The sequence below is a fragment of the Labrus mixtus genome, chromosome 12 (genome assembly GCF_963584025.1).
Source record: "Labrus mixtus chromosome 12, fLabMix1.1, whole genome shotgun sequence".
NCBI lineage: Eukaryota > Metazoa > Chordata > Actinopteri > Labriformes > Labridae > Labrus > Labrus mixtus.
Genome location: NC_083623.1, coordinates 27,225,389 through 27,241,797, shown reverse-complemented (window position 1 = coordinate 27,241,797; position 16,409 = coordinate 27,225,389). Strand labels below are relative to the sequence as shown.

Sequence of the window (16,409 nt, the reverse complement as noted above, 5' to 3'; positions counted from 1 at the left end):
CATCTCTCCATTAGTGCATGTCCATAGGATCCTGTTTGTGCATGTGTGTATATTTCAGCCTATGTGTGTGTTGCATGACTACAGAGTGTAAAAACAGAATTTCCCCTAGCGGGATCAATAAAAGTAAATCTTAATCTTATGATACAGAAGTGAAAACATAAAAACTCTGGATAAAAACTCACCCCACTTCACACTTTAGTTCTCTGTTCACTTCTGTCGACTTAAAATGGAGTCTGTACTTTCACTTCCTCTGTCCCCCACTCCTCTATTTATGGAAGCCCATTTCCGCCACTTAAAAAGATAAAAATGAAAACTTGGCTTTATTGAGATTTTTTTTTGCACATATTAAGTCATAATTATGAGATAATAAAGTCATGTGATCCAGCTAGCATTGTAGTCCCTGCATCCCCTCACTCGCCCAGCCACGCTATGCAATCCTAAACAAGGTAACTAATTCTACCAAATGTAATAAATGTTAGATGCATGATAGCCCAAATAGTTGTGTCTTTTAATCCGGTTGTCGTTAGAACTAAACACATTACATTACTGTTTACGTAGCGCTGACGTTGACTCAAATGTCAATGTAGCCTATAGGCTACTACACAGTAGGCTAACGCTCACGGTACTAGATGGTGTCCCTGAAACGTAAACAAAGTGTTGCAGTGAGGCGGCTATCTGCCTCCGCATTGCTCTCTGAGTAAGGAGTAAGGGGGTCATCAGGATACATGTAACCTAAAGCCATGAACACCCGAAATCTGTTGAATAGCTGCTTCATCTCCTCACCGGCCCCGGCCCCCACAAACCAGACACCTGTGTTCGTTTCATTGGTACTCTTTTTTACAAATATATATATTTTACAAAAACATGTTTACATTTTGAAGAGATGCATGTTGTTAATCAAGGCTTCTGTATTTTATTGATAACTGATTCAACATCCAGCTATGCATGTTATTACAAGCTATAGTTTTTTTAAGGTAGGCCTACTTGATCAATCAGTGCTGTCATAAGCTGCTTCACATTAAATCAAATGGAGTGATTATGCCCTCTTACCCATTTTAAGTAGTGAGTTTGTAATAGCATCATGGGTCAGGTTTTGATCAGGTGACTTATTTTTAAAAAACACTACTAGAAACATGAAACACAAAATGAGACTGCTCCCTTTCTTCATTGTAAAACAAAAGGTTTTTGCTTATAAAGATAAAGATACACTTTATTGATCCCCCATGGGGGAATTTTTTTCATTACAACAGCTCAAGAAAACAGGAAACAGGAATATAATTATAAAAAATAAAAATAAAAATAAGTAAAAAATCAAAGATATGTACATCAGTTAAATATCTATATCTATATATATTATCTAAACATTGACTGGAAAGATGCTTAAAAACCAAAACTACAAAGGAAAATATTTTGGTAGAAAAGAACTGTCAGAGATTTTATGTATTTAAGGTTATAATGTTTGAGCTTTAATTCTATTTAACATAGGTGCAGAGGGTTTTTGAACTGTAACAAGATGGATGAGCTCAGTGACTACTTAAGGTCCAGGCATGTGCCTGAGGAAGACATACAGCGAATGGAACAGGAGAAGGTACTTATATAGGAACTGAATCATATATTAATATTAAAAAACAAAAGTTGAGATCAGCTTCACAAATATGTTTGGCTTTATGCAGGTTGTTCATTATTATAATTGAAAGCACTTTACCAAATAATTAATTAAATATTTCTCCCTTTTAGATTGATACCAGTGTCATAAACCTCATGACAGATGAACAGCTAAGGGATTATCTGCCATCATATGGTGATCGGCTGGCTGTTTTTGGATACTGCAGACGCAAGGAACACGAACCAAGGAGTCGCAAGATGAAGGTTTTTGAGCGGTTTAGAGGAAAACTATCAAGAAGCAAGGGTGATCATGTGCCTGAAAGAGAACATCACACTATTCCAAAGAACGCCCAAAAGAATCAGAGAAAAATTGAGATAGGATGGATGCATTTCAGAGAAGGAGGATTTGTGCAGGTACGCACCAAAAAGGGTGGAGGGACCAGAAAAGAGAGTGTCTCAAAGGAAAGTAAAAAAAAGAACTTACTAGAAAAGGCTCTGCACTTGTTTTTTCCAGATGGAAAAAATGCAGAGGGTACCCTTACTGATTTTGACATTGATTTGACCGATTTTCAGCAGCATCCATTGGACGATACTATTACAGTTGGGGAACTGTATGAAAAGACAAAGTTACCTCTCTTACGTTTCTATTTAACAACCAAGAAGCAAGACATACTGTACATCTGGAGGAGGAAGATAGTGATGCAACCACAGAAGGTGAAAACACACATGTTAGATCTGATAACCATCACAGCTCTCCAGCAGAAGCAACAGATGTGGAGATAAATACCCCAGATATCATTTTCGTTGGAAACAGCACAGTATTTACAGATGCAAGAAGTGAGAGTGTGTCCCTTCTCTACACCACGGTTGACCCAACTGATTTACGTAGTTTCCCTGAACATGAAACATTACTTAATTTGGATGTCTTAGAGGATAGTGACATTGTAACTTTCCCCACACAAAGCGTCTATGTAAGTGAGTACTCCAGTCTTGATGATACATTGCCTCAGGAACCACCTTTGCCTCCTTCCATGGATATAGGACAGGAACAAGCCCGTCAGAGAGAAGGACTAAAGAAAATTGTTGTTCTTCATCGTGGACAGATTCTTAAAGAACTTATTCAAGTTTTTTCAGAGGAAAGAATCATGGAGGATAACCTTTACTTTCAAGTTATCCTACCAGATGGAATGCTTGAAAAAGCTGTGGATGATGGAGGTGTTTTGAGGGATGTCCTGTCAGAATTTTGGAATGACTTCTACGAGCAGTGCACTTTGGGAAATGTCTTCAAAGTGCCATACCTACGTCATGATTTTCGTGAACAAGAATGGGAAAGTGTAGGACGAATTATCACATTTGGCTGGAAAAAAGAGAAGTACCTTCCTGTAAAACTTGCACCCATGCTGTTGGAACAAGCTCTTTTGGGCTTTGTGGAGAGTGATATTGTGAGCATCTTTTTCAAGTATGTGTCAGAGTCTGAGCGAGTGATCCTTGAATCATGTCGTTTACATTTTGAAGATGTTGACCAGGAAGAACTGTTGGAAATTATGGATATTCACAACTGCCGGAGGCTTCCAACAGCAGATAACATTGAGCAAATCTTGAAGGAGCTTGCTCACCAAAAACTGATTCAGGAGCCTTCTTTTGTGATTAAACATTGGAAGAAAATGCTCAGACCCATTAGATCAGAGTTCAAAGGGATTTCAGCAATCTATGAAGAGCTACAACCAACATCACAAAAGATCATGAGATCAATTATTTACCCCAGTACCCAGAATGCCAAGGAGAAACAAATCGTTAAGTATGTAAGCACATATCTTAGAGAGTCAGACACCCAGCACCTCTCCTTTTTCCTCAGATTTTGCACTGGATCAGACTTGTTCACAGGCAAGAGCATCACTGTCACCTTCTCACAACTTCAGGGATTTCAGAGAAGACCTGTTGCTCATACATGTGGCTGTTTCTTGGAGTTGCCAGTCAGTTATGACAGCTACCCAGAGTTTCGACATGAAATGAACAAAGTCCTAGAAAGCAGTGTGTGGGTAATGGACATTATCTAAGATAAAAAGATTTCAGCCCAAATGTGCTTGACTGACCTCATAGGCTCAGGATTAGGTTTGTAGGTTTTCAGATGAAATTTGGGTATTAAAGTAATAACTACAGATACCATGTTTTACCTTACTTTAGTATCACAGTTTTAAAAGACCAGTGTGTAGAAATTAGTGACACCTTGTGGTGAGGTTGCTCACTGGCAACCAATAGAATACAACAAAAGAAGACACAACAATCCTTAGTTTCTGATGATTAAACAATAATAACATTTGATTTCTGACTATAAATCTCCCTAAATTCTACCTAGTGGTCCTTTAACATGCTTTCAACATTCTTCTGCTGCCACTTTTAAATTGTTCATCATTGCTTTCAATTTAAGAAGTTTAAAGAAGTATGTTTCAATGCCGAGTACTGTGAATACCTTTATTAAGTACGATGTTTAAGATTGATGGTGTAGACTTCACCAACAAATTAGTTATTTCAGACAACATATTACGGTTATAACATAAATTTCTTGTTCTAATGTCAATGGTAATTTTTGATGAGAGAGAAAAATGGAGGAACTTAACCATTTGTGCTCTCTTTGACACATTCACAACTGGTGTTTTTTGAAGCTTGAAAGCATTTGTTCATCTTCTTGTACCTTGGCTCCATAACACAAACACAGAACAACAAGCCTCCGTCTTATTTTTGGGAAATCCCCACTTTAAGCTTCACTCAAGTTTCACTTCAATTGTCGATACATTAGAGAGCTTGCATCTTGCATAAGTTTACCTACTTATACTTTTTTTATTGATACGATAGGGTAATGTCATTATATGTCATGTTTGCATAACCTTTTTTTGTTCCAAATGCACATATTTGTTTTAATTTAAAAAACATTAGCTTATGATAAAAAATCATTATCAAATGAAATATTTGTGTTATTTTCTTGGTACATCCATTATTTTCAGTTCAGAGTTTTTCCAGCACATTTATGTAAGTTATTTCTTTATAACAAGACAGGTACCTTTGATTTAATACTCCTGTCATTTCACATCTCAAGCACTATTTTTTCAGGTGCTGTTATTGCTGGTTATCAAAAGAGAGCAAGGCATTCTCAACTGTTCCATAAGCCAATAACTTTGTTACTGCTATATACTATCTGCTGTATAAGTTAGATTACATTGTAGTTAAAATAAAAACATAGCAGTTTTGTATACTGTGAAATAGAAATGTTTTAATTAAAAAAATGTTTCTAAATGTGTGAATTTGCATTTTTACTCACTTCTTACAAGTAGTCAATGTCAGTTCAACAAAGAACTTTATGCACTGAACATAGTTTGTATATCTTTAACATTTCTTAGGTAACTACAATTACATTAGCATTCCTCCCAGGTCAAAACACATGTAAGAAAACTGTGTTTGTGAGAAAAACATAAAAAGGGGAATATACAAAGTGACACAGGCCTATGGGAAAGTTAATCATCTAGGTCCAGTTCATTGTTGATCAGCTGCCTAAGTCTGATGTACAGGTTAACTGTTTCAAACACATCATTGGTCAAATTTAGATTATACTCTGACATTAGGTCCACACAGATGTGGAACACATCTTCATCACATGGGAAGTCCTTGAACACACACTCTTCAAGGCAGATTTGAATCTTCTCCATATCCACATGATGCAAACAATCCCTGCCTCCGTACAGTTGAGGGACTGCATGCAATATGGAGGGACGTCCATGAGGTGAGCGTGAGTTGTGGACTTGACGGACTCTGTGGTTATTCCAAGTCAGAACAACCTCATCAAGTTCTTCCTAGAAGGCACATCATATTTAGTCAGTGCATAAAATATAAGCCATTAGTAATTACTGCCCTGGCTAGTAGTCCTGACCCATGGTTGGTTTTTATCTGTGAGATTTGTCCTTGCTTGTGATACAGGGGGCTCGCACAATAATATGAATACCAGTAAATTGTATTTTTTTGCACTGCAACTACTGTTGCAGGCATAATATAACAGCTATCAAAATGTCAAAAAACCTATCTTTGACATCATCATGTGATGTCATTTATCATACAATTCTAAAATTATTTCATATACAGTATCTGTATATATGATATGAATTAATTTGATAATTACCCCAACCATCATGATTTCTTTGTTAACCACAAAACAAAAAAAATAGTATTTTTTAGTCTCCATACACCATAAAGGCAATGACTATATCACACTTGGTCATTTGTGTCTCTTAAAAATATAATTGGACAATATTTTAATGTGTCACTTACCTGTATTGTTTGAAGAAAGCAAAACTGGATGAAGGACTTGTCCAAGAAGTTGTCTGAGAAGTAGCCATCTTCTCTCAGTTTGTCAAACAGGTCAATCCAAAACTGGACACACTCACTTCTCAAGGTTAACCACCATCGTTCTATCCGCTGGTTTCCAGTGCTTGGACCAAAGGTTACACTGTCTGTTTCAGCTTGGTTCTCAGAAAAATGCAAAAACTGCTGCATTTCAGCCATATGGCCATTTTCTGTCCCCAAGTCAAGTTTGATTCTGGCAGGGCAACCACCAGCATTGATCACAGCATCCATATAGTAGCCAGCGATGACCTTTGGGTCATTGTTTGTTTTGTAAGCTTCAAGCCAAATCATCTTCCTGGAAAAACCAATCAATGGATCCACTGATTGCAATTCCAAATGGCTTAAGCTTGTCATAGCCATCAATATGCCCAACATAGTTTGGACCACAGCTGTGGTAAACACGCCTCCGCAGTCTGTTTCTTGACCTGACATCAACACCTTCACCATCAAATAACTGCAGCAATACTCAAACTGTTTCTCTGTCAGTCACAATCCCATGTAACCAACATTTTTGGTGCATCCATCTGTAGCCATGGCACTGACCAGATGTTTCCAGTTGATTCTCAATAAAGGTTGCCACCTCAGCCACATCAGTTTTATTCTTTCTTCGCCAGAGCTGCTTCTTCCTTAAAATCCTTTCAAGGGTGCGTTTGCTTAGCACTATCCCATGCGAATCCGCTAGCAAAGATAATATTTCATTTGTGGTATAACCATGTTTAAAGTAAGTCTCAATGTACTCACAATCCATATCATATTAAACAGCAGCTAGAGCTCACACCAAAGTAAAGCTACTGTTTGTCTTTAGTAAGTTTTCTTCCTTTCAACTATCTCATAATTTCAACTTTTTATCTCATAATTATGACTTAATATGTGCAAAAAAAAAAATCTTTCATTTTTATCTTTTTAACTGGCGGAAATGGGCTTCCATATCTATTCCTCTATTTATAGGAAATCAGCACTGCGGTCAAGCCAGCCGCTCCTCGCTTTTACATGGTGAAGTGAGCCGCCCCTAAATTTGAAGTGCTCACGTATTCTGATCTTTATGGTAAATGCTCCGGACTCCAGAGCGAGCAGCAGTAACAGACAGAGAGAGCGATGACGTCAAGTGCTAAATGCCTAGGTCTTACCATAAAACTGACTGAGATACACATGTATGAAACGGGAGCAAAACAAATACTGTTCAGGGAATAGCTTCGGAGGTCGGTGAAATTAATTTGAGAATAATACTGCGAGTCTGCGGAAACTTCCGTTTTTCAAAATAAGGTGTTTTCCTGGGGAAAAAATATAAAAAAATATGTTCTTACATAAGTAGACAATGATTCTGACATCGTTGGACTTAATACTTCTAAGACTACATGCACCTGTACTATGAAGTACTTTTACTGTGTACTTTTTGAGAAATCCATTGTCAAAGTCCATAATAAAGCACTATAATGACTCTTTTTTTATTTTATTCTTGTGAAACACAATAAAGATGAAACGCTTCATTTTATGTGTTGGTGTAGATGGCAAAGGCCATGATGGAGGCCTTTCCGGCATTGCCAGTTATGTCCTTTGGGACATCCAAGAAGGAGATGGCATTTGAGAGGACAAAGCTTGCACTATCTTTACTCAGTGGTTCAGGTAAGAAAGTAATTTCCCCTTTAAATGATGGAAGAGGAGTAATGCACATATACAGTCAGGTAAACAAAAAACAATATCACAATGTAAATCAAGCAAAAGGCAGATTAAATAACTAAATAACATACAGTAGCCTTCATAAAGGAAAGTACAAATGAAAGACAGTAATATACAGAATATAAAGTAAACCAATAAAGACGCATTTAAATAGTTAAATCATTATTTAAATAGAGGGGGAAAGGTTTTATAATAATGCAGAAATTTGTTATATTTTCTGTTGTTAATTAAAAGTAGTGATTTCAGTCGGGACTTTCAACTCTAGATTAAAAATTGATTAAATTAATCCATGCTCGTTTGTTTTGATTTGGAGGCGCTCGTGAAGTGACGATTTACGTTTAATTTCGCACAGCATTGTGGGTGGTAAAATACAATTCATTTCCTGAAAGGATGCATCCGATCCATACTGCATAAAACTCGGAAGTTAGTATCCATACTGAAATGTTCAGTATACTGAGGTGGACCCAAAAAATGCATACTGAATGACCACGAAAGTTCAGTATACTGAAAAGTACGTACTGCCTACTGAACTGTGACAATTCGGAAAGGGCCGGTGTGCCAGTGACTGAAGCCACTACCATTCAACTGACTGCCGGCATTAATTCAAGTCTGCGGCTGTTCCTTGTTCTAAGTCATCTTCTGTGGTGAGTAAAACAGTTTCTCAGACTTCTCGTGTCTGTTTACAGAAGCTATAACGTTAGCATGCTAATACCTTGAGCTAACTGTTGTTGGGACTGCAGCAATGTTATTTAGCCCCCCCCCCACGAACATAAAAATGGCTTTGGGCCCCCCCACACATTACCAAATACATTTTGTGTGTATATATGTGTGTGTGTGTGTGTGTATACAAAAAATACTGACAATAACATCCTTTGCAGTCAAAGATCTGTATTTTTAGAATTTCTATGAGATTTGCCAAAACAGAAAAAGAATGGCAGCATCAATGTGTGAAGATTAAACTTAAACAAAAATATCAAGCCAATTCTAAAGTAGCAATAAAGAGTCTAACTGCAACGTTCAACTGAACACTCACCTCAATAAATGATTTCAGGCTTTCAAATGAGTCTATATTCCCATCTGTAACTCGCTGCTCTCACATCTCCAGGTCTCTTGTGAAAGATGTAATTTTATCTGCCACCTGTGGGAGGTGTGTCTTGGTGCCCTGCATCTGCAGATTTAGTTCATTGAGTTTTTGAAATATGTCACTGAGATATGCAAGTTTCATGAGAAAGTTGTTGTTTTTAAACTTGTGGACAAGTTCATTCCCCTCTTCCTCCAAGAAGATTCTGATCTCATCCCACAGTTCAAACACCCTGGACAAAACCTTTCCTCGTGACAGCCACCGGGACTCACTGTGGAACAATAAAGCAGTGTGACCAGAGCCCATCTCCTCGCACAGTGCAGAAACAAATTTGGGCTTTGACGGGTCTAGTCTAAGTGTCGATGATATTAAACAGCTCAGCTGCAGTGGCTCTATTCATCACACATTTACAGAAAAGCAAATCCTCCCTCAGATCATCAGCGTCGATGAATCTGACATAAGTTATTAATAAGCAGTCCTTGTTACTGTCGGTCGCTTCATCCACCTGCAGGGCAAAACGTTTGTCCCGTATCTTGTCATTAAGCTGCTCCTCGATGTCTTTTGACATGTCATAAATACGTCTTGCAATAGTATTGTTTGACAGAGGGATAGTTTTTAATTAATGGCTGTTGCTTCATCAATCATAGTAGAGACCATATGAACAACGATGGTGTGTGGCTTTTCTAACACTTAGCAACTCTATATGCCACTTTATATGACGCCAGTTGAGCATTTGACGGCAAAACGGCTGCTTTGGTAAAGGTGCTCTGCTGATGACAGCTGAGAAGCTTCTTTTTGAAGAACTCAACAGGCTTCTGTGTGTGCGGGATGGGTTGTTTCAAGATGGCGTTTGATGCTAATACTTTGAAGCACAACACACACTGTGGTCTCTCTTCGTTACCCACCGTTGTATAGGTGAAGCCGAGGGCGAGATATGACTCGTCATACTTTATTGTCTTTGATTTTGATATGACATCTGATGAAGATTCATTGTCAGCTTTACTTGCTAGTTGCGCTAACCGTAGTGCATTGTTTGGAATTTTTCTTCTTCTTCGTCTTTCCCCCCCCAAAACTTTTCACGCCCCCCCTGTCCAACCCGGTATCATGCCAAAGCGTGTAATAGACACGTTGGTCCACTAGAGGATGCGTGTCAGTGTCACGCATTGCCTGTCTTCAGCGTCAAATGTACACGCCTGTGATCTGTGCCGTACCAGCAGGGGGCGATAATTTACTCAATGCCAACATCCATCGCGGACAAAAGAGAAGCATTTCAGTGTATTCCAAACCTGTCAGGTAAGTACCCGGGATTAATATTTATTATTAACTTATTATTAACCTAAGTTTGTAATATTTGAGGTTGTCTATGACTGTTTTTCATGCTAAATACATGTCGTTTGGTGGTAGAGAGCCAAGGTTATTAACATGAGAGGAAATTGAAGTAGTAACGTAATGAAAATGCATTTAGCAATAGCATTTAGCTGCCCAGCTAGTTTAAAGACTCTCTCTACATTAACGTTTTCTCAAATTAAACCTGATAAACTTGGGCTAATATTATATCTAGCTAAGGTTGAAGCAGTATATCCCCCAGTACTAGATAGATCAGTATTTGGACCTGTTTCTGTGTAAACAGTGATTGTGTTAACTTGCGGTGTTACAGTGTGACCAGTGACCGTGTCATCTGATGGCTTACAGCCTAACGCGACCGTGCTCTTCGCGGTAACCGCAGCTGATAAACACGAAAGGTTTCCACGCAAATGCCTCAAAATGCCCTCTTTAGATACGTCTGTAAATGAATGATTTAACAAAAGAGGCTCTATCCGTTTCAGCGTCCGTTGTGAGCAGGACACCAACAGACGCGTTCGGCTGAAAGTCTCCAGTTAACGCGGTCACTCTTTACACCGTAACACCTGTCAGCCCATTTCTGTTTTAGCTTTTTATCTTTTGTACACAAAGGGCCATTTAATAAATCCTAACTTTTGTCAGGCCTCCCTCTAACATGAAGGGAGGGGAGGTATTTTGTCTATGGTCAGTATGGGAGGACTATTGAATAACTGGTTATATCAGTCAATGACATCGATGATTCTGACATTTGTCTCCAGATTAGTAACCTACGGCTTCTATATATCCCAACGTTAGGCTACTACATAATAGACTTTGGTTTAAATCAGCATAGCTTAGTTGGCATGCTCCTAACATGACAGCCAGTGGGAGCTGTATTTTCACTGGCTTCTATTTGTGATGTGGCTTTGATTTGATCATAAATTAAATAACAATTGAATACTGATATTCTTGCTGTTGTTTTTGTCAGAGTCTGCAGCTACCCGTGGTGACGACCAACATAATCTTCAGCTGTCAATTGAACAAATGTTTCTTGGTGTCCATAAAAAAATCACACTGGTAAGTTGATAAGTCATTAAAAAATGTGCCATTTATATTACTTGCAGATGCATCATCTGGATTGTTGTTGTATGGAGAAGTCTACAGCTCACATACCTTATGTTTTGATTTAAAAGAAAGTTATTTAATTTTCTTACATTTTGATTAATTGATTGTTTATTCAGTTTTAAGAAGTAGTCTTTTAGTTTTCTGATATCCCCATACATATGCATTGTGTTTTCTGTTTGTATGTTTATAGACAGCAACAAAATTAGGCACCTTAGACGAAGGAAACTCCGGGAAAGAGAAGAAGAAAGTCATGGAAATAATGAAGTTCTACAATGGTGTGTGTGTGTGTGTGTGTGTGTGTGTGTGTGTGTGTGTACACAATGTTTACTGTTATTTTACATGTTCTCTTGCTGTGGAGGTGCATCATTGCCTATTTCTATTTTGATGAAACACTGGATATTATATTAAAGATAATATGAAATGTTGTTTACAATGGCTTTTGCAGGTGCCTGCTTGTTTCCAATGTACGGATCAAACCTTTGTTTTCTCTTGTATGACTTCAGAATCCAGCAATATCCTCACCAAAAAGAAGATTTTTGATGTGTTCATGTCAAAAGTGTGACTTCAAGAGGAAAAGATCATTTTGATGAGAGAGATGAGACAGCACTGCACCTACCTCAGAAGGCTGGCTGAAATCATCAGGACGATGATAGAAGAAATGTCTTCTGGTAGAAGCAGTGGTAAGAAGCTAGCTTTACATATCTGACACCATGCAACCCCCACTGCAGAAGTTCTACTATTGCATTTGCTGTCCAGAATCATGAGCCATACAGGGAAAACCACTATAGAATCAGTTCTTAAGGTCAATTTCCTTTACTCCAATTAACTCCAGCTCAATTTAAGTGTGGCCAAAACCTGTCAATAGTCTGTTCGTGCGAAAACCCACTATATTTTACAGGTTGAGATAATATTCTGCCAAGACAGTTCATTTTAAGAAATCAAGAGTTAGTTATAATCCCTGTTGCTAATTTCTATTTTGTTAGGTACATTTGTGTTGCTGGGAAATACTTCCAGGCAGTACCCAGTTGGGCCTACCTACTTGTAGAGCGAATTATGCAAAAAATGGTATCTCCCTACTTGAAGGTCTTCAAATCCATTTGTGAACAAACATAGTCTGATTATCTTATGTAGTGAAATTAACTTCAGTGACGATGGCACTCCTACAGCATATCAGAAATGTAGATACATTTGTCTGTAGAACATGGTATTTCACAAATGTTATGAGGAAGCTGAAGATACAAGGTAATAAAGTAGGAGGGGAAGAGAGTTGGCTCAGCTACATTCTGGGCCTGATTTTGACAACAAAGACAGAAAAGAGGTGGTAAACAAGCTAAAGGCTGGACAAAGTGACTTTCATTATATTTTTTTTCATTATCATTTTAAAACGTCTCACTAAAGGACATCTTATTGTTAGGTTGTTAATCTTGGTGCCAGTTTAAGGTCTGTTTGTAAAAAATATAAATTAAAATATATCTTGAAGAATGGACCTAACTGGAGTTGGTGTGTCAAAAAGAACATCAGTCATATTTAATAGCAAATTGGAGAACATTTGTAGAAAACAGAAGGTCCATCATCACTTTGAGACTATTAATTGTTACCTTTTTAATTCCTTGGCACTAAAACTATAGCTGTCGTTCTTTATGAAAGTAAGTTTATGACTAGCTGGGCAACATTCAATTGATGATGTAATTTCTCTTTTGTTTTTCTAGGCAGTGTCACTGAAGAGGGGCATCGTGGGCTACTATGTCTGCTTCAGAGAAGGCTTGCAGATGTCGAGGAGAAGTTCCAAGTTGTCTGCTCAAGTTACAGCCAGGCATCCTCTCTTCTGGAGGATGGGCCTGAGGAGATACTAGTGAACCATAATGAAGTAGATTATGAGAGTTCTGATGAGAGTGATTTGGAAACAGTGTGAATGAGTGGTTCTCATCTGGTGGGTTGAAGCAAATATTTTGAAATGTCGGGAACAATTACACAAAAACAATACAAATTAGGCAGGTTTCAGTAAGCTTCATCGGAGTGAATAAATGAGGCTGTGTTGTGTCATCAGAAGATGTTATTGTTTTTTTTTAATTATCATAGACTGTCAATAGAACTATAAAGCCAGAGTTACGTCACCCATTGGTTTCTGAAGAGCTGTTTTTGTAGCCTATCCATGACTGTCTACCTCTGGCAAACTTTGGTCAACCTAACAGGCAAAGAGCTGGAGCTGAGGCGAGTCTTTAGCCTCATTACAAACCACTAAAATGTGTTCGCTTGCAGTCAGATCGGTCATGTCATTAATAAATAGTATCCTTCATAAAATCAAAATGAGTGGCTTATTAAATAAATTCAATCCCTGTAGAATATTTGCTGATAAAGACATTAACTAATAAGACCTAAATCATTTGTAAACGAATTGTAAAGAAGTTTATTTCCGCTATTAAAATTGAGTTTTTAGTATGGGCTGTGTATATGACTTCTGTATCTCATGGAGCCAGCCTCAAGCGGACACTCAGAAACTGCATTTTTTTTACGCTTCCACATAGGTCTCATTTTTCCAACACAGGAGGGTGCCGCTTGTTTTTTTTACACATGGCTGTAGCTTTATGTCTACATCTCAGAAGAGAGGTCTCTAAATGCACAGTGATCAGTACAAATATTGAGTCTTGATTATATGTGTCCAGTTGTTATCACTGTTATCACTAATATGCCATGCCAGTACTTTAGGTAAGGACAACACTATGTGGTTTAAGGCATGTAGATATCTTATGCAGAGGTGCTATTTTGTTTTTTTTCTGTCTTGAAAATAAAATATGTTTGGGGAATTGTGGACTTGTCTTTTGTATCTCAATAAGATTGTAATAGAAATAGAAAGCTTTTATTGTCAGTATACAACTGTACAATGAAATTAGAAATGCTTCACCTCAAAGTGCACAAACATAAAGATATCCACAACAACAAACAACTTGCATTCAAGAAAGACTATTAAAAAAAAGACAAATTAGAGCAGATACTGTATATTGCACATGGCATTGTATATCCTTTGTGGACAGAACATATAAGTGACTGAAATTTTGCAGAATTACATTTTCAAATTTTTCTATCAACGGAGTAATAAATCAATCTACAGCCATATATCTTCTTTAATATTGCCAAAGAAAAAAACTGCACAACCAATAAATGTAAGCTTACAACCATATGGTATTTGCTTTATGACTACCATTTTATACATTTAATCGAGTATGTATGAATAATCTTAAGTCTTTTTATGATTGTATAGAATTGCCCTATTCATAGATAAACGCCATAAAAATAGCTATCGATGTACAGACATACGGACCGAAATAACTGCTTCTAGAATAACAGTCAAAATATCAGAAGTTATGTGATATATGTACTTTATTTTAACATAGATCATATATGTACTATGCAATAAATACTTCGGCCACACAAGATCCGTGACATATTCAGTGAATATATCTTTTGTAAGCCTTTTATAATCCTAGTTACAACATTTTTTCTGGAAACTGAAAAGACTACAATTATGGCGCCATTCAGTATCAAGCTGTATGACTTGACTCTGAGGAATTGTAGTCTTTTATACAAATCTCAGTGTTTCCCTTACCTAAGAAGTAATATATATTTAACTGAGGGTACAGAGGGGAGTTTAATTGGATGGTTAACACATTTACGTTATCAGATATTTAAAAAATAATTGATACATTTGTTAAAATGTATTTTAAACATATATAGCAGCTCCCCCTGTTGTTTTGGTGAGCTGACTACCCTCACATGGTACTTTGTTCCAAGACCTCTCTAAAACAGTTATTCCCATGTCTGTAGCCCCTTTTGTTGCTGAGTTATAAGCCTTCAAACATGCCCTTGGGTCAAGGTTCAAAGGTCATTATTTCACAGGGGTCATGTTGAAACCTCATCTTCACATATGTTACTCTCCAGGATGAGACCTTTCCAACGATGTATGTCGTTCAGCTCTAAGCCAAAAACTTAAATGTTCTCATTTCATAGGCATGGGGTCTTGCAGTCATACTTTCATAGAGCTCTTTCAAAGCCCAGTACATAAAATGTTTATTTTGTTTGTTTGTTTGTTTGTTTGTTTGTTTTGGTGTAAGTATATCATAGAATATGGGGAACTATAGGCTTGGAGGACAGCCTTAAGTGATTGGTTTAGAATTATGGCTAAAAACTAAAAATCTCTTAGTGTCTCGTATTTGAGGGTATGGACAGACAACCCATAACATCATATAGGTTGAAGGGCTAGTTGTCGGAGTCTTGTCATCTTTAGATAATAGTAACAAATCACCTCCCCTGGAAATCATCTACTTAAGTTATCTTTCTCAGTAAAAGGAACAACCTCTGGAACACATTTCTATCTGAAATTTAAAAAAATGACAGAGTAAGTAAAACAACAAGTAAAACAGTGGCTGAAACTGAAGCAAGTCTGTGAGCATTGACTGTTTCCTTTTATAATCCTCATTTTACTGTTTGTTCTTATTTAGTCTCTTATTTGTATTGAGTTTATAATGTCTATATTTATCTATAGTAACATAAATGTCTTCATAAAAGCTTTTCATTGGCCAAAAGTTAACAATTTGATTGGTAGGCTATGGTAAAGTTCACATTTTAAAATTAAGTGATTACTCAAACACATTATTTTATAATCGTTCCTTTTGTTACCTTGAATATACATGTATTATTCTTTCTCTTGTTGTAGTAGTAAATATCAGTTACCTTTAATCACTAACCTTGTTCACCTACCCCACCTCATTTTCCTCACTTCATTTCTCCTTTCCTCACCATCGATTTGATGTTGTTTGCACCCTGTCAGTCCTTTTTAGCCTAAATTAATTTACCTGACCACTCCTTATTCAAAGACTGCACTTCCTTGCACTCTCTTTTTGGCATTTCAGGATTAGAAGGTGCTTTTCTCCTATCCCTAGTCGTGTAGTGGTGACCCCTCAAAATGTTTTTTTTCAGGTTACCCGTCTAGCAGAGGGAAAACAGCCTTTGTTGTAAACAGTGACATGTGAGACTATTCATGCACATTCAGTTAGTACGTACTAGTCAATCAGAGACAGAGTAGGGAGGGTCATCCCTTCACCATCCTAGGAAATAATTGTAGCGAACTACTGAATTTGGTCAATCAATCAATGGTGTGAATCAGAGGAGATTTAGAAGTGGGTATACTCTGTGATTACTGAAAAATAAGTGG

The 16,409-nt window shown here is 37.3% G+C and overlaps 1 protein-coding gene across 1 annotated transcript; it reads left to right on the top strand.

Annotated features, from left to right (window-relative positions):
- Window positions 1-367: 367 nt before the first annotated feature.
- LOC132984496 (uncharacterized) lies at window positions 368-4,898 on the top strand. Its single transcript, XM_061051381.1, has 2 exons — window positions 368-446; window positions 1,738-4,898. The coding sequence occupies exon 2, from the start codon at window positions 2,637-2,639 to the stop codon at window positions 3,660-3,662; it is 1,026 nt and encodes a 341-aa protein (XP_060907364.1). The 5' UTR covers window positions 368-446; window positions 1,738-2,636; the 3' UTR covers window positions 3,663-4,898.
- The last annotated feature ends 11,511 nt before the right edge of the window (window positions 4,899-16,409 follow it).

Bases quoted from the DNA above. Each gene is read 5' to 3' on its own strand.
- LOC132984496 (XM_061051381.1), top strand. From the start codon at position 2,637: ATGGATATAGGACAGGAACAAGCCCGTCAGAGAGAAGGACTAAAGAAA.